Here is a 19,417-nt window from a genome sequence, read left to right on the forward strand (position 1 = left end):
AATTATTAGGTTGTAAAATAGAGGGTTTAACATATACACTGAATAAACTTTAGGGTGAAAATATCATAGCAACTTCACTTTTGAGAACTTTGTAATTCTTGCAAAAAAATAGACGTTAATTTTTTGTCCACCCATGATGCAGTAGTGTTTGGTATTTTTCATTTAAAAATATTTGAAACTACATTTTGCCCTTTGAGTATGTTTAAGATGGTTTTTAGACCTTTGCAATTATGTGTAATATTTGTCTTAAACTTGTCTGGTTCAAAAGTTATGAATCAAAAAGTAATGGGCGGTCCATCCATGACACCCTTGACCTCACCCTGGAGTTTTGGAACATGAATGTTGCCCTATTCTTGATATAAGATTTTGGCTGCTCAACATTTATGGTCTTCTATGTCATATTTTCTGCTTCTTCTGGACTGCAGAAAGGCCACTTCAGCACCGAGACTCTTCTACTACGAATACTCGCTGTTGGAATAGATGCAGTATGTGGTTTAACACTGTTTTACTGAAATATGCAAGAGTTTCCCTTCAAAGATGTCATCTGGAATGGTACCTTTCCAAATGTAAAAGCCGCTCACAGGGTCCATAGGCACTAATGCACCCCCATACCATCAGAGATACAGGCTTATAAGAAGTTGGATGGTCCCTGCGCTGCAAAAAATGATTTCAAAGAAAGTGAAAAAAGCCTTATTTCTAGAACATTTGTCTTATTTTTCATCTAAATAGAATAAAAGCTTGCCCCCCCCCCCCCCCCCCCCCCCATTCTCCAGCATGGTAGACTTCCAATAGGCCAGAGCATCGATTCCTCCCACTGACCAATCGTATCAGTTTAGTATCTACAAGATTAAATGAATAATGAAGTAAGAATGATATTGAACCTACCTCTTGTGTTAGTTTTCTGTTACCATCTCTTATGTTAATGGGTCGGTTTTGACCCATGATCTGCTATTTATTATGAATCATTAGAGAGCAATCATTAAAGCAACAGATGACAAAACTTTTCATTTGTTGACACATTACTACCAATAAAGAAATTTACAAGAGGGCAATATACTTCTTGCTTAATTTGTGAATACCAAAATTTGATTTTTAAATTATTTACTAAAATAAAAATAGCCTAAATAAAAAACACTAACAGTGACCATCCACACAGCATCATATATTTAATAGAAGATAAAACATGACAGTCTATTAATGACTATCTTCTGTATTCTTGTGTCTCTTCTTTTGAGAGGCACGTACATAATCATATTTGTCATACAATAAATTAGGTTGTTTAACAGTATGAATATTAATTTTGACCAAACAAATACACTGTGGCCCATAAAGTTGGAATTCTCCTTGTCATTATATGATTTTGACAATGGGATTTATTTTTAACAGATAAAAATGTAACAGATACTTTGTATATGATCATTTTATCTGGTCAAAGGTGATTACTGATGTGTATGAATGGGAATAAAAAGAGGAATGTGTCTGAAAACAAAATTATTCCAGCTCTATGGGGAACAGTGCATATACAAATATACAAATAATAGTATGAGAAGCTCGATTTTCATCAAAATGTCACCTTAACAGCAGATTTTGGGTGACATACATATGGCTGTGTTCCATTCCACTAAATAAGTTTCTGTTTACATCAGATTTGGAGAACATGCTAACTTATCATACACATGTAGGTTAAATTCCCCCACACACAACGGCTGAGTGTGCTGATGCATGAAAAACCATGGAAAAGTGTTTGATGGTCTGGCATCGATACGCACAGTTACAGGTACTTGTTTGCTTGTGGACTGGTACAATTGTCCTGTCCTTTCCCACTCCTGTCTTTTTCTGCTGACAGTAGTAAACTTGTTTCAGTGAAAACTTCAGTTTCCTCACCATAGTTCATAAAGAGTCATCTTCAATTCTAAAGACAACTACAGATTGACTTCATCAATAGATTTTTTTTTTCTTGCCATTATGAAGCTACAAACACTACACAAGATGTGAAAGTGCCTTATACACTGACCTGTATCAATCCTGAACTATCCAAGCGTTCGTCATTGTTTTTCATGTATCCATGCAGTCAGTCATGGTCTATAGAATATTTAACCTACATGTACATGATGTATTGACATGGTCTCTAAACCTATTGTGAATGTAAACTTGTGAGGTGGGACATAGCTACATGTATTTCATCCAAAATGTACAATTATTGCTTCAGGTGTTTTTGTACCAATGTCTGTATATTTATATATTTAACTGATCAAGATCAATTTTTGGACTGTTAAAATACCTCTTTTGTTGCATATAAATAAAAACTCACATCACAGATTAAAGCTTAGTGTCTACTAAATTTGAATGTATACCGTTTACATCAAAGCAGTGAAACAGACGCTTCCTTACCTCACAAAAATGACTGTTCTCAGAAGCTCTCAGTTGTTCTGACACAGCTGGAGGTTCTGCTACATATTATGGTCTTGTCCTCCTGTTCAATGGGTTGCGAGAAAATGCAGAGTTTGCTCATTTTGCTGTAGGAACAAAAATTCATCCCCACCCCTTGATGGTCAAGTGATCCCAAAGAAGACATGTAACAGCACAAAACCAAAAGCATTTGTCATAAATTCTTGCAGTTAACTGTTACATCAGATTTACAGGGTTTCATTCATCGGTGGTAATAGCTGATATGTTGTATATATTTACTATATCATGTTAAAGATGGTCAGTATCTCCATTGTATTGTACAGTCACAGACTACATTACATTTTTCTGACAAGCCATTGTCACCATTACTGTATTATTTACCATATCTCTGATGTTTTGTTATTTTTTTTTATGTACACCTAGGGTATGAAGTACAAAATTAAAAGAACCAAATTTTACAAGCTTATGAAAGATGAACATGATGTTGCATAACTGACATGTCCATTCAGCATTTATACAGGGTTAATTTCGTGGTTAAGTGTTAACACATGCACTTTATTTCCTAAAAGTTCTTCCGGTCATAGCTCTATCCAAACTCCCTCTAACCACCAAACAATACACTTCCCCTTTTTGTAATTTCTTCTCACATTCCTTATTTAATTTCACACTTTTACATATAAAATTAAAGGTAAAACTATGAATGGTTAATGTTAGAACATTGTGTTAAATGTTAAAAATTGGTTGTTTTGATTGAGCACTAAGAAGAGATTTTTCCATGTTCACTGACCTACTTAATTGGATTTTGTAAATATACAGATATGTGAAATGTACAAGTTAAGATGGCTTTGCAATGATACGTCAGATGATTAGTAGTAGTAGTAGTAGTAGTAGTGCTTTGTTTGTTGTGGTTAATTTTACTGTCCAACCAGTCTTTCTCTATGTCCACATTAACATCAATATTTTTCTATTTTAATATTTTAACAAATGTTTTCTTCCCCATATATGTGTCTACACAGTCTTTATTGTATAAAATGTCCCTGTCCATATTACAACTACAGACTGGTTCAAATTCACTTGCATCTGTTGGACTTAAAACTATGGACACTGTGGATAATAGAAGATGCAGAGACTGTAATCTGTCATGATGGTGAAGCAGCAAGTTCAGTTACAAACTTAAGTTACCTTAACTGTTGGTTGGGGTTATGGATGTGTATGTAAGTGGATTTGTCCATGACGCCGGTCTGGTCCATCTTCCCAAGGCATCCATCCTGGCCTCCATCTACTGCAGATCATACACTGATTTATACACCTGGATTTGATGTTTCAGGTGCAGCTTCATCACACAAAGACAGAACAGACGTGCAGAATAGGTAGTGACGCTATCATTTTCCAATCTCTCCATTCTGCCAATGCACTGTCAATATAAATGCTTGATCTGTAAAGTACAGTTTAGTATTAGTTCATCCACCACCCTTCATAGCTCTGATTCCTTAAGTTCCCACAGCTCTACCCTGAGGTGGCAAAGGTACACACATTATTTAGTCAAGCAGACAAACAGATAATAGTGTCAAGTAATACTCAGATAAAAGTTGAAGTACTGATTCAGGTACTTTACTCAAGTAGTTATGTTTTGTCAGACATGACAAGAACACTGATCCAGAGTATTTCTCGGGGTCAGCAGCAACATAGTCTACAAATTGTCATTCAATTCATGATCAGATTTTTCTATCAACACACACATACACTGATCAATTAATACTTTTCTTTTTTTTCCCTTTTGTTGCGATGGGCATATAAGCATTTATGTGACATCACTGCAGAATACATATTTTAACAGTTTAGGTTGTCTTAAATAGTTCAGCACAACTGTATTTATACTGTGGTTGTACAAGCATTAGCTAGGTTTATGGACTGAGCAAATATCTGGAAGTTACACACATCTTGGCAAGACCACAAGAAAACATTCCACCTGAAAAGCTGCTGCCAATAGTGTTCGTGCACCACAGTGAATTAAACTTGCAACTATCAAGCAGGAAATTCACATCCAGTCAAAAGTGATGGTTTGAGACACATCTGGTGATGCTTTTTAAAACCTAAGTGTGAGCAAAGTTTTAACCAGCCACTTGTGTCCAGATATCTCAGGACATGTTATTGCAAGGTCTGAAATATTCACATAAATATGGAAGCATGTGCAAATGATACTGTACATATTAGACTTTTAACATGTGTGCTGCTGTAACCTCTTACATTCCCTCCATGACATGCAGGGTAATAAATACACTTCTTAAACCAGGTGAAACAGATTGGGGCTTTTTTTGAACAAATTTATTAATCATGCCATGCAAAAATCATCTTCAAGGCAATCTGCACAGCCAGCAAATCTACTATTTGTTATTCGTATCTCACAGATGTCTACAAATATTTGTGATTTAGAAGAAAAATGATAATCATAGCAAATAAACAAATCATGTTAAAAGTTGCTTTTGTATCAATTCATAAAGAAGCTCTAAATCTGACACATTTCAGAATAAATGGTTTACTGTAAAAATATCAATAAACATTTGTACAGATCCCTGTCAGGTGTGGTTACATGTACAGCAGACTTGAACCTGTCAGCAAGTAAGGTCAGTGATACATGGCCTTTAAGCCTCACTGGGTTCCTCTGATGGTGAAGGGACGTTATTTCTTGAGTTTGTTCAGCATCAAGAGAAGACAAGTGGCTCATGATCATAACACAGTTTCCCAGTCAGGTCTTGGGGGATTTTCTCAACACCTTCTGAGTCATAATTAGGATTCTTACCATCCACTTCTTGACTGACTCCATGCTGCTCATTGCCTTGAGTATTGTGGTCTCTGAAAGGGAAAAGGAAGGTGACTGCTGATCCACTATCAACATCTCTATACTATGTGAACATTCATACATCACAGCTAGTGACTTACTTGTCATTGTATCCCATAAGTTGTTCTATTGCTCCTCCAAATCTGCTGGTAAACCTAACAGTGGTATCTGGAAGATGAAGACAAACAGAAAAAGGCATTTTCACAATTGTAAAATACTAGGACACGTCATGTCTAAACTCATAAGATGTCCTGTTCATGCTGATATGAGATATAAACATCAGTATTAATAATCAAAATGATATTTACCACAATATAAAACTATACTAACATCTGTCATTATTATTTTGTATCCTAGACTCCCGTTAGACAAAAAACACCTGAATTCAACGTGTCCCTATACTTTTGCCCACATAGTGTATGACTTAGGCAATTGTGCTATGAAGCTAACCACATGTAACAGACACGTGTGGCTGCATAATAAATTCAAGTTCACCTGTAAAAAAAAATGTCAACAGATTGTGGCAAAATAAAACACTGATGTTGCAGTGTGTTTCACATACCAGTACTCCTTCTTTTCTTTCTCCAGACAATGTAACCGATAACCAGCAGAAGTATCAACACCACAATGGCAATCAGTACTCCAGAAACAACTGAAGAGGACACACCACCTGTAATAATCAAATGTTAGATAAAGGTTAGTGAATTTCATACATTAAACAGGGTAATGGCTACATTTATTGTTAAAACCTAGATAATTGATCCAGGACTCTTACCAACAACAGTGACTTGGATTGTTTTTGATGGAACAGACGTGAAGGCCTTGGATGACAAATTAACACTATAGACACAACTGTACTCTCCTTGGTGTTCATGGTCCACTGAGGGGAATTCAAAGGATGCAACATAAACTAAACCACGACCAAACGCTGGTTTAGCTTCAGTGGTGCTGATGTTAGACCTTTTCAGATAGAAGTAACCTCCAGGATATATGGAATTAATAGAACAGTTGATGGAGAAGCTGTCGCCTTTGTTGACCAATTTTTTGTCAGGGCTGTTAATTATCATTGCATGAGGCATCGTCAGGGAAATGCTGGGCTTCTCCAGTTTTACTGTAGCACAAAGACAAGTTTTTAGTTTTCAGCCACGCACATTTTACTAACCTTATCAACAGTTTTGTTCAACTAAAAGCTTTAAGTTATGTACCAGTAACAGAGAGCTTAACAACATCCCCTTGAGGAAAATTAACCACTTGATTATACATTTGCTTCTTATATTCACAGAAGTATGACCCAGCCTGACTGAAGTCAACTTTAGGGAGGAGAAATGTTGCAGCTCCATTTTCAGCGTTCCTCTCCAGTTGAAATGAATCTTGACTTTTCCCCAACACAAACGTCCCACCTGATTGTGCTGTTGCTATAGTGCAGGTGATTTCAACTCTGTCTCCCCAGTTTACCTCTGAAGCAGGACTCAGAGTGATTCGGGGCTTATGAAGACGACCTGAGACAGAGAAGAAGTGAAAACATATTTTGTTAATCAAAACAGCTGCATCAAAACAGTAGATGTTGTGAACTAACTGCTTGATTTAAATATGTTTCTCACCAACACAGGTAACACCTGCATCCTCATCGTGCCCACAGTTATTTTTTCCAAAACCATTGTGGTGACAATGTGTTAGAAATAGTTCTTCACCTCCACACATCACATCATCCAGCCATATTGGACCGCTGCCTCTCCCAAAGCGGGAACTAGAATGTGCATAAATTGCATGACCACATCCCAGCTGTCTGCATACCACCATGGCATCAGGAGTACCCCAGTCATCATCACACACAGTTCCCCATTGACCCTTATGAAAGATCTCCACTCTACCAGAGCATTCACTGGCGCCATTGACCAACCGAATCTGTGCTGTATAAGAAAATGGAAATGACATTAAATTAAAGGAATGAAAACATTTAAAATCTTTCATTATTTAAATTATTTAATGTGATTTGAAATAAATACATTTTTGTTAATTCACATTATATTAATGCACAAAAGTTTTCAGTTTAGCTGCCACATATTTATGCAAAATGCTAATTCCCACTGGAAAAAAGACAAACTGGAAGTCAGAAGTAAACCGGAAATTTTTAATACATATTTTATTAGGTTTTACCTGCACAAATAACACCAGCATCCTTCTCATGTCCACATGTTGATGTTCTTAAACTTTTAGCTGAGCATTTGTCAAGGGATGTGGTATTAGTAAAACATGAATCAGTTGCTTCCATCACTGGTCCAGTGCCTTGATGAAAGTGGGCACCACCAGGAACACTGACAGCATGTCCACAGTCCAACAGCTCACACACCACTTGAGCTTTATTCATGGTCCAGTCTGTGTCACACACTGTTCCCCACACTTCACCATAACGAACCTCAACTCTGCCTGAGCACTGATCATTACCATTGACCAATCGGACTGTCAAACCATCTGTGAAGTGAAAAGTACACACACATGCATACATGTGTAGAACCTTTTATAATAATAAAGATGCAACAAAACACAATACAATAAAAGGTTATGGCTTTTTAGTACAACAATATAAGAACATGTGAAACAGGAATACTAGCAGATATTCAGGAAATATAAAGAATAGTTTTGACATAAAGGCAATTAAACATCAGTCAACATGCTGTTGAGCCTTTTCCATCGTTATGGGTTGGTTCTGCTGCCTGTCACTATAGGATCAACTCCCCATTTGTTAATGCGCGACAGTAACTCTACTTGGACAACTTGCACAAAATGCATTGGCAGAGACGTTCAGAGTCATTCTTTGCTGCAGATGCATTAATTGCATTAAAATTTTGAATCAGATGAATCATGATGATGACGTTAACGCTTTAATTTTGACAGCCCTAGTTTTGACATAAATGCAAATAAACATAGAGAGATGTGAATTTAGTGGGCTCAATTAACTGCTGATCGTTCTTTTACCTGTGCAGATGACACCAGCAATTGAGTTCATGTTACAAGTCCTGGCTCTAGATGGTCTTACTGCACACTGTGACATTGTGAACTCCCATCCATTACATACATAATCCTCAGTCCAGACCTGTCCTGTCCCAGTACCATAGAGAGGCGTAGTGGTGATTTTATGAAGCATCCCACAATTCAGATGTCGACACACCACTGCTGCATTATTCATGTTCAAGGAATCGCCACATGTTGTCCCCCACCGTCCATTCTCAAACAACTCCACTCTTCCAACACAGCGGTTGGGCCCACCACTCAATTTAAGAGTACCTGTAAATAACAAGACATCACTTAATGTGAATAATGTACAGTTTCCCCCTGTAAAATCCCCCTCAGTCCCTCTCTTCAAGATGTCTAGTGATCTATCCACAGCCGCCGCCCCCCCCCCCGCCAGCAGATCAGAATAAAACCTGGTCCTGTTAACCCCTAAATCAGCCTGTTCACACCAGGACAGTGAGGAGGTGGACATAGGAGGCTGCTGATGCACTTCAGGATCGCTATGAAACAACAGACTGGAATGTACACTGTGATCCACATGAGGAGGATATTGACCATATGACTGATTGTATCACAGAATACATCAGAATATCTGTCTATCTGTCTATCTATCTATCTATCTATCTATCTATCTATCTATCTATCTATCTATCTATCTATCTATCTAGTCTTGAAGTCTTACCTGAACAAACCACAGATGCATCGTTCATATGATCACTGCTGGTTCTGACATATTCTGTCAGTGTGCACTGTGTCAGGGAGCTCTCTGTACCGGTGCAACTGACTTTATATCCTCTCAGTTCTTCAACCTGAGAAGATGATCCTGAAAACTGTACAGCATCTCCACAATTCATCTCTCTGCAAACCACTGTAGCTTCATTTATTCCCCAGTTAAAGTTAAGGGCTGGTAACCACTGGTCATCATGGTAGACCTCCACCCTGCCTGAACACCGGTCTGTCCCATTGGCCAGTCTGATGGATGCTAATAAAGAACAAGAAATAATATCAGGAATTGGTGGTATTTGGATGGGACTGATGGCAATATAGATCCATATAGTTATATTAAATGACATGATGGATGTTCTGAAATGGAAAAAGTTGCAATATCAAATTGCATTTCTTAGAAAGAATCAACAAATAATTTATTAATTGTATCAAAGGTGAAAAGCTAATTAGCCATTTTGTGAAATAGACTGTGTAAATAAAGCAAAGACAAAAACACTCACGAACATTTCCAGAAAATAGTCTTCCATACCTGAACACACCACACCAGCATCCTCACTATGGCCACAGTCACTTCGTTCAAAAAAGATGAGTCCACAGTGTGAAAGGGAGGACTCATTACCAAAACAGTTGACATCAGCCAGCCAAATGGGTCCCTGACCTACTCCAAAGAAGGCACTGGACTTGGCTTTCTGGGCACTTCCACAGTTCTTGGCTCTGCAGACCACATCCACATCTTTGATGTCCCAGCCATTATCACACACTGTTCCCCACAGACCATTATACAGAACCTCCACTCTGCCTGAACATCGGTCAGTACCATTGACCAGTCGTAAGGTTGGATCACCTGTAGAAAAGTCTCATGTTAGTGGTGCAGTAGAATTCTGTGCAAAAAAAGTGTAGACAGTAATGACAATAGTTGGTCATACCTGTGCAGGTGACACCAGCAACTGAGTTGATGTTGCAAGTGTTGTTGCTAAATGAACTTCGTGGGCAAACAGACAGTATGGACTCTTGTCCACGGCAGTCAATCTGATCAGTCCAGACCGGTCCTGTGCCATGACCATATTTGGGCGTGGTGGTGATGTTGTGAGCTATCCCACAATTCAGCTCTTGACACACCACTGCTGCATCAAACATGTCCCAGGAGTCACCACACACTGCCCCCCACTGGCCTTTGTCATAGAGCTCCACTCTTCCAACACAGCGGTTAGGCCCACCAGCCAATTTAACAATACCTGTAAATAACAAAACATCACCTAAACTAAATATACCCAACAAATATCATCCCCAGTCTGTTAAAATGTCTGAAATCTTGTCTGAACAAACAACAGATGCATCGTTCGTATGATCACTGCTGGTCCTGACATATTCTGTCAGTGTGCACTGTGTCAGAGAGCTCTCTGTACCGGTGCAACTGACTTTATATCCTCTCAGGTCTCCAACCTGAGAAGATGATCCTGAAAACTGTACAGGATCTCCACAGTTGATCTCTTTGCAAAGCACTGTAGCTTGATTGATCCCCAGTTAAAGTTAAGAACTGGTGACCAATGGCCACCTCGGTAGACCTCCACCCTCCCTGACCACCGGTCTGTCCCATTGACCAGTCTGATGGAAGCTAAAACAGAAAAGAAGAGACTATCAAGCATCACCAGTATAGTCCTTCTAACACATTTATGTAAACCCTTTTAAGTCCATTAAAAATCTATATCTATATTCTAAAAGCCAAGTGGCCTCTGTGTGCATGCGTGCATGTACGTGTGTCTGGGGATTCACACAAAATCCACAAAGAGCTGTCTTCTGCAGTTGAGCATACATATGTATTTTTGGTCAAGGAACAGACTAGCGAAAATGACAACTTATTAGAACCAATATTTTGGGAGATATTAGTAATTATGGAGTACAATAACCTTACAATCACGCTGGTATATTGCTTTGGCGGTGACTGCTGGACAAATGTGGTACAGGATGCACAAACACACAACAGCATAAACTACGACATCTAGAACCCGTCCTGAATATATTGTCTATTGTGCAGTTGAATGCAGTTCAGTCAGGACCACTTTGATCATAAAAAATTTACACTTATTTTTTACCACGTAGTGTGTGTAAAGCCAAAAAATGTCCATCAGACAAGAACCAAGTTAAACTTTTTTTTTGTTTTTAAATACAACATCTAAATGAATTGTAATGCCTTATATTGAGGAACTTTTGCAAGACATTAATTCATGAGTTTGCAATTGTTAACAATTTTCTATAATTAAATTTGAGACGTAACTAATTTACCTATATGGTCATTCTTGAATTTCTTTTTTATCTCCCGAAGGTAAATACACACTTTATTATAAATTTTTTTATTTGGCATTCAATAGATGTTTTTGAGTCATCAAATATTTATCTCATATTAAATGCTTAAATCTGTGGGAGACTTTCGTCGCCAATTTTTCATCAAATCTGTCAAATCTGTTGCAACGTGCACTGTGAGAAGCGGAGGTTCGCATAGCCACCTGGCAGCAGCAGCTACAACAAACATGACACGGAAACGGCTTTAGCTCCACTTCCCTCCAGCTGTTTCCGCATTTCAGCCATTTCCGCTTCGTGTTTCTTGCAGCCATATATCATATGGTTACACTGACGCTGCCAGGTGGCTGCGCGAACCTCCGCTTCCCACAATGCACGTTGTGACAAAATTCCGAAGATGCCCGAATTACCTACTGGCTCTTTTTGTAAACAAATGATTTGTTTATGGTGGAGTACACTTCAAAATTGCGTACCGTGAGGGAAGAGATTCAGGTGAGAAATCACAGAAAGACTTACAGATTCATGATACTTAGGCTGTGACTAGGGTTTTACAGATTTGATAAAAACTGGTGACGAAAGTCTCCCGCACCTTTAAGTAGTTTAGTCACTGTGTTATGAAGTCATACTTACCTGAACACACCACACCAGCATCTTTGTTGTGACCATAACCACTTGATCCAAATGAAGAACGGTTGCAGTTCACAATGGAAGACTCATTACCCAAACAGTTGATCCTATTCAACCAGATACGTCCCTGACCTTCACCAAAGAAGGCTCCAGATTTTGCTGCCAAAGCCGTCCCACAGTCCATTTCTCTGCACAGGACATCGGCATCCAAGATGTCCCACCATTCATCAGTCACTGTTCCCCACTCACCGTTGTGCACAACCTCCACTCTGCCAGAGCATCGATCAGTGCCGTTCACAGTCCTAAATGGAGTACCTGAAAAGAGGTTCTATCAAGTTTCAATTGTTCACACACTGAATGCTTATAATAGTTGTATTATTTTTGAACACATTCAGCTTATGTAGGAACTTAGCAGAGGTGTAAATATTGAGACATTGAAAACATCATGGAAAAAGCCAAAGTTTAAACAAAAATGTATTGCATAAAATCCACATTAGAGCCTTTACTTTTCTGTCTGAACATGCTGTCTTACCTTTACAGGACAGAGAAACACCCTCACACCTCTCTGGGTTTTCTGTAAATATACAGTTTGCAATTGAGTTCACATCCACAGAGCAGTTACTCAAATAACTCCTTTGTCCACTGTTTTCTCTGTAGATTGGTGTGTCATGTGTTTTGATAGGAGCTCCACAGGAGAGTTCGTAACACAGCATCTTGTCTTCACGTGGGCCCCAGTTATTGTTACAGATTTTTCCCCATCTGCCACCATGGAGGACCTCCAAACTGCCAGAGCAGGGATCAGTCCCACCAATCAATCTGATTGATTCTAGGTAGGAAGGCAAAAAATTGAACTAAGATTCTTTATTTATCAGTATACATGCATCACACACTGAAACTGACCTTCTGCTTTTAACCCATCACTAGAACATGCAGGAACACACCACACACTGCAGACTAGGAGCAGTGGGCTGGCCATATCAAGCCCCCCGGGATTATTAAAACACCCAAAGAATAAGTAAATATCAAGTTAAGAAGAAGTAATAAGTTAATATCAAAAATCTGCATTCCATAGATTAAAACAGCTTAATTCTTTGCTTCAGTTTTAAAATCTTTTGCACATAACACCGTATATAATTAATGGACAGAGGAGCCATGTTGTCAACTATTGGTTTCTGAACTGCCATTCTAAGGCTGGTAGTTTGAGTTCAGACTGTTGCAGTGTTAACTGTTTTGGAGCTGGAGGTGACCATATTTGAATGAAAGAGGCAGAATTATGGGGTATGAGGGTGTCTGATAGGGTCATGGCCAGTGCAACTTATTAACCATAACTACAGTGGAGCTGTCTGTCAGGAGAAAAAAAAGTGTTTTAATTAAATAAACACAAGCTCCGACAGTCTGACGTACAGATCTGTCAGTTAAATCCCAAAACAGCAGACATGAAACCCTTTTATTCAACCTGAAATTTGATGGGGGGTTAGGAGAAAGAAAAAGAAATGCAAGAAGAAAAAAATGAATCACCAGGGCACTCATTAGAGGTTAAAAATAACACAAGAGAACTGAATGATCAAAACATAATTATATTAACTGTTTCTTTATAGAAATGTTGGGTATAAGTTTATGGTACTCAGGGCTTTTTGGAGCCAACCCCAGTCACCATCAGTGCATTGGCTTTATTTTGAAGCCCTTGCTCTTTCCATCAAACATTATTATTATTTTTTTATTTTTTTTTTTTCTACTTGTCTTGTCCAGCATCCTAAAACAGAATGGTAGTCTGGCTGCCTTTTGGTGCTGAACAAGTTTGCTTTGCCAAGGGTAACTTCATAAAGTATATGAAGCTCCACTTGATATTCTACTGTGTTTATTATGAGTTTTGTTGAACCACATTTCGATGCTGGACCTGACGTGTGTGTGTGTGTGTGTGTGTGTGTGTGTGTGTGTGGGGGGGGGGGCAAAGACCCTCACAAGGAAGTATCAACAATACAAACAGTAACAACCATGGTGATAATTATAATGGTAAGAGTAACTACAACCAGAACTGAGTAAACTGGGCAGAAAAGAGAGAAAAAACAAAACAAACAAAACTACAAAAAAATACAATAAAATACATAAGACCTATTAAATGATGAATATAAGAAAAGACAGCATGAACAAAATATTGTATACCACGTTCACACAAATAATACCTGTAACAAATAATACCAGTAATAAATCCACACAACATCAGTTGTTCACATTCATCTGTTGTGACAGAGTGAACAAGGCAAAGAGACTGAGGTGAAGAACACAGGCATGCAACCGCAACCGCACTCCCTCCAGGGATCAGGGACCGACCAAGAGGGCCCCAAGGCCCGGCCAACCGGCAGACACCACAAAGAGGGGGGATCCAGCCTGCCCCCCCGAGAGGCGACAGTGCACCCGCCCCGGAGATGGTCGAGGGAGGCCCCCGCCAGAGGCCCCACAGCAGCCGAGCCCAGGCCCCAGGGGGCCAGGGACGCCAGCCACCACCCCCACCAGGGGCCGGCCACCCAGGGGCAAGCGAGGCACCGGTCCCCAAGCCCCACAAGCCCAAGAGCCACCAACGTCCTCGGGCAGGGGGTCCCAACCAGCACACTGGGCGGCCGGGCCGGCCCAGACAACCACCCGCTGCGGGCCAGTGCACACCCCGATGCCATGGCCAAGTGCCCTGGGGACCCGGGGGCCCAGAGGCCCATCCCCCCATCCCTACCCCATGTCCCACCAAGCCCAACCCCCAAACCCCACATGCCCTCCAGTCCCCCACTCAACCACACAAGCATAAGCACACACACCCACTGACACCCAGACACACACGCCACCCATCCGACATGTTCGACCACTCACTCACACACACACCCCCACACAAACACCTCCTATACACCCACCTACCCACATGCACGCCCACACGCACACACACCTACAAAAGTACACACATACCCACATATGTACCCACACCCATCAACAGCCCCTCCCACCCACCTGCACACTCACCTGTACACACCAGACACAAGTATCCGGAGCGCCGCCACACCCCCGGCAGCGAGCAACACCACCGGGAGTCCCCCCAAGGCGCGGCACCCGAGCACAGCCCCAGCGCCAACCATGACCCAGAGCAGCAACACCAGCCGCCAGGAATCCCACCGCGGTCCACCACCCCGCCAGCAAACCCCACACCCCCAGTGCCCACACACACACATCTTTCCCAGTCCCAACACGTCCTGCGGCGGGCAAGAGGGCAGCCAGCCCAGCCCCCCCCCACCTATCAGTGTATTGAAGTGTGAGGTGTGTATGCAAGTGGTTAAAATTGAGGAGCATCAACTTCCATCAAACATTATAATGACTGTCATGAAATCTGTATGAAAAAAAATTTTTTTAAGTGTTTTTTGGAGTGTTGACAGATATTAATTTTGATGCAGGCCATTCTTAAAGGTGGGGTATGAGATCTTAGGAAAACAGCTGGAACAAGTTACATTTTGAAAATACTCAATTCAAAAGTCCAAACCCCTTTCTTCAGACATCCCGCCTGAAGCCACACCTCCAGAGTACTAGCACACGCAATGCTTGTTCTCGAGGGTTCACGAGCGCTGCACAGCAACAATTCACCTGCCTCCGGCGGCTCCGATCCATGCATACCTCATTCAGTCTCCTCCAACACCTCCACTCTTACAGAACAGCCCCAGTTCATACCTATCTGGCTAACGTTACATTTCCTAGGGATTTATGTTGGTGACAAAACAGTTTGCCAGTGAACTTTCCATCCTAATATAACTAACATAGCCAAGCTCTGGCTTCGTTTCCTGTTCAAATGCTCCATACCACTGAGAATGCACAATTCATGCACAAAGAGGGGTACGCGCAGAGGGGGGAGGGACAAATGGCAGTTGAGTTTGATAGACAAATCACTGTTCAATCATTTCAATTGGGAGCTCAAAATGATTGGATGGTGTGTTTTCAGTCCTGTCCGTTCCACAGGTGACTAATTTTTTTTTACTTTTTGTGTTAGAGCATTTAATTAATTGGTTGTAATCGGGGTGTGAAGGGGATTTTAAGCAATATAGTAAAACATGCTCCTGGAAAACATCTCGCACCCCACCTTTAAGTAGTGAAACCAGTATAAAATGTCAAACCCTTTCAGGACTTCATAGGTCTCTGCAGCATTGTCTTTGATTCTCAGTCATACAGATGTCCAGAACTACTCCTCTCACACATTCACACCTGGACATTCAACCAGCAATTTTCCCCTACACTTTGTAACAATTTTTCAGAATCACGCAGTGGGTAACAAAACTGTCATCCCTGTCAGATACATTACCTGTGCATATAACCCCAGCATCTTCAGTGTGCCTACAGTCATGGATACTGAGACCTCTATGACGGCAGTCAGAAAGGGATGTCTCGTTACCAATGCAGTCAATTTCATCAATCAAAATTCTGCCTCCACCGCTGCCAAAAAAGGCACCGGATTTTGCACTCAGAGCATTCCCACAATTCATTTGTCGGCATGCAACCATCGCATCTTCAAACCCCCATCCGTCATCACAAACTGTTCCCCATTCTCCCATAGCATACATCTCCACTCGACCCGAGCATCGATTATTCCCACCGACCAATCGAATTGGTTTAGCATCTATGACATTGAAAGAATGAAAATTGATGTTATATTTGATTTAAAATGAATGGACAACAAAGACTGTACATTTTGAAGACAAAAAGAAAATGTGTAACTTACTTGAGCAGACAACAGTGGCATCAACACAGCTTTCCTGAAATTTCTGAAGAGTGCATTCAAAGAGAGATTCCTCATTTCCTGAACAGTTGGCTTTGACTCCAGATAACCCATGTGCCTCTCCAAAATCTAACACGTCACTCTGATCCACAGAAGAGCCACACTCGGCCAATCTGCAGGCTAGATCAGCTTCTTCCTTACCCCAGCCGCTATTGCACACTCGTCTCCACTGATTATTGTGGTACAGTTCCACTCTCCCACTGCAACGATTACTTCCATTGACCAGCTTCACATTGTCTGCAAATGATGGAGAATAATATTGTAGTTGTCAAAGATAATGCTAAATTAATGTAAAAGCTGAGGCTGCACTGCAGTGGGTCATGCATTTACTACATTGCTTCAAGCTGAAACACAACGGTATGAAAGACTGGTAGCATGATAATGAAAAACCCCCATTAGACAAGAATTAGAAAAAATATGCTAAGTGGTGCACAGTTTTTCTCAGCATCCCAGCTCCTTTAAACCACTGAGAAAACCTTAGGGGGTTTGACTGAATTCAGTAATACTGTTACTGTGGTCATGACAGACCCCATCACTGACAGTAATGAGCTGAAAATGACACAGATTTTCAGGTCATAAACATGCACCAGGGGATTCTGCACCTACTCAGATTCCAGAAATAATTACATAATTTTTTAAAATCAGGACTATGCCAAGGCACTGAGACAACAAATACATCAAAAACTTGTTAGCAAACAAGAAAATGATTTGGTTTAAGGTCCGACTTCACCACATGCCCTTTGTGTTTTACATGTGCAGCAGCAGGTTCATTTGCTAACGTGACTATTAAGCTTCTGTTGCAACAAGTAGGCAACTTGGTAAAAACTATTTGTGAACTGACTTTGCCCTCTTTTTATTATTAAAGCTGCAGGGCCTTAGAGTTTGTTTTTTAGCATCTGTGGGCAAAAATTTCTCAAGGACCTGAATACAAGTCCTCTGAGCAGACACAAGACTTCTGCACTTACTCTTTAGGCTGGTGTGGATCAATCTCTTTCAGTGCCATAATGTTTCATATGTCACTGGAAAAGCGCAAAGTCTTTTCCTCCAGCGGCATTTGGAACTTTTCTGATTGCACAAATTGTAACAGAGTTACGGTCATTGAAAACCGGATATTTTTGCTCATTTATAAACCCTGCCCAGACCGTACGGAAAGGAAAAGAGGAAATGTCCAGGCAGCAGAGGACGTTCGATCACCCTATTTATATTTAGTTTTTGATTTGGAGCAAGAGAAGAGAGCTATAAGAGAAAGGTGTGACATCCCCCAAGTTCAGCTCCTGCAGATACAATTCTTAATTTTTATTTTTATTTTTTTTCAACAGATGCATTATTGGTCTTGGCTCTGCTTCTTGGTTGCTAGAGCTAACCCAGTGCTTTCAGGTTATTTTAAATGTAGGATACCAGGCACAATTAAGCTGAAAATCATGACAGGTGGTCAAACAAACAAAGAAACAAAGAAACAAAAATAAATAAATAAATAAATAAATAAGTAAATAAATATATATATATATATATATATATATATATATATATATACACACACACACACACACACACACAGAACGGTACCTGAACAGATAACACCAACATCTTGTCCATGGTGACAGTTATGAATCCCTACACGACTGTGTGGACAGTTGAGGATGGAAGACTCATTACCAGAGCACTGTACATCATCCAGCCAGATGAGGTTACTTCCTTGTCCAAAGAAGGCGGCTTTTTTTACTTCGACAGGTGTTCCACATTTAAGCTCTCGACACAACACTTCAGCATTGCTCATCTTCCAATGGTCATCACATACTGTCCCCCAGCTGTACCTGAGGAGGACCTCCACTCTACCAGAACAGCGTTCAACTCCTACCAGCCGTACTTTTCCACAATCTGGATCAAAACATAAATAACTGCAGATTTTTAATGAAGGCAGGACTATGGCAAAATCTGAATCAGATGCTTCAGTCATTAAACCTAACTGTAACATACTGACCTGTCAACAGTGGTAGACTCAGCAGACCTACAGGTGAAAAATCACAACCATCAGTCAAAACATCGATTCTGTATTTAGAGAATTTTAAAGGCGAAATTTTTAAGGCGAAATTTTTAAAGCCAAACAAAATGAGAAACTCACCCATTGACAAATAACATGCCAAATGTAGCTTTTTAGCAGAAATGAACGTCATGTTGTTCTGAAGTGAAATTCTGTCAAAAAAGTAACATAGTAGAAAGTATTTTTACAGAATTAACAGTTGTTTTACTTTTTGGCTATGTTGTTTCACCATTTTGTTCTATGCTAGAATAATAAATTCCTGCAGTAGAATAGTTTATAATGGTCGCATAACTGTCACTGTCATTGTTGAACTTAGACATACAGTATGTTAAACTATCTCCATTCTTTTCTGTCACATTATGTAGACGAAATTTAAGTCTCAGTGACCATCTGCACAGAATCATAGTGTTAACAGAGCACAACACATGATTTGAATCCAAATCCATGCCATCTCATAATTACATTAAATACTAGAGGCACTCAGAGAGCGCAGACCTCCGCCAAGGCAGATCAGTGGCCCGCCCACTCCCCCAATCACCACCAAAAGTTAATCATTTGTTCCTTGGGCCAGTATCAACATTTCCTGAAAATTTTCACCCAAATCCGTCCAGAACTTTTTGAATTATCTTGCACACAGACAGACAAACAGACAAACCAACACCAG

The 19,417-nt window shown here is 40.2% G+C and overlaps 1 protein-coding gene across 1 annotated transcript in view; it reads right to left on the minus strand.

Moving 5' to 3' along the window:
* Nucleotides 1–2,153: 2,153 nt before the first annotated feature.
* The window catches only part of LOC115415093 (deleted in malignant brain tumors 1 protein-like), a 72,503-nt gene continuing 55,239 nt past the window's right edge, over nt 2,154–19,417 (minus strand). The window contains exons 16-27 of the mRNA XM_030128541.1: nt 9,516–9,830; nt 8,943–9,242; nt 8,225–8,533; nt 7,406–7,720; nt 6,850–7,158; nt 6,454–6,747; nt 6,024–6,359; nt 5,811–5,918; nt 5,350–5,416; nt 5,210–5,262; nt 3,592–3,691; nt 2,154–2,516 (exon numbers count right to left, since the gene is read on the minus strand). Of these exons, the coding sequence (XP_029984401.1) occupies nt 2,411–2,516; nt 3,592–3,691; nt 5,210–5,262; nt 5,350–5,416; nt 5,811–5,918; nt 6,024–6,359; nt 6,454–6,747; nt 6,850–7,158; nt 7,406–7,720; nt 8,225–8,533; nt 8,943–9,242; nt 9,516–9,830 (2,612 nt within the window). The 3' untranslated portion in view covers nt 2,154–2,410. The remainder of the gene's footprint in view (nt 2,517–3,591; nt 3,692–5,209; nt 5,263–5,349; nt 5,417–5,810; nt 5,919–6,023; nt 6,360–6,453; nt 6,748–6,849; nt 7,159–7,405; nt 7,721–8,224; nt 8,534–8,942; nt 9,243–9,515; nt 9,831–19,417) is intronic.

The sequence above is a fragment of the Sphaeramia orbicularis genome, chromosome 24 (assembly GCF_902148855.1).
Source record: "Sphaeramia orbicularis chromosome 24, fSphaOr1.1, whole genome shotgun sequence".
In the NCBI taxonomy this organism is placed as follows: domain Eukaryota; kingdom Metazoa; phylum Chordata; class Actinopteri; order Kurtiformes; family Apogonidae; genus Sphaeramia; species Sphaeramia orbicularis.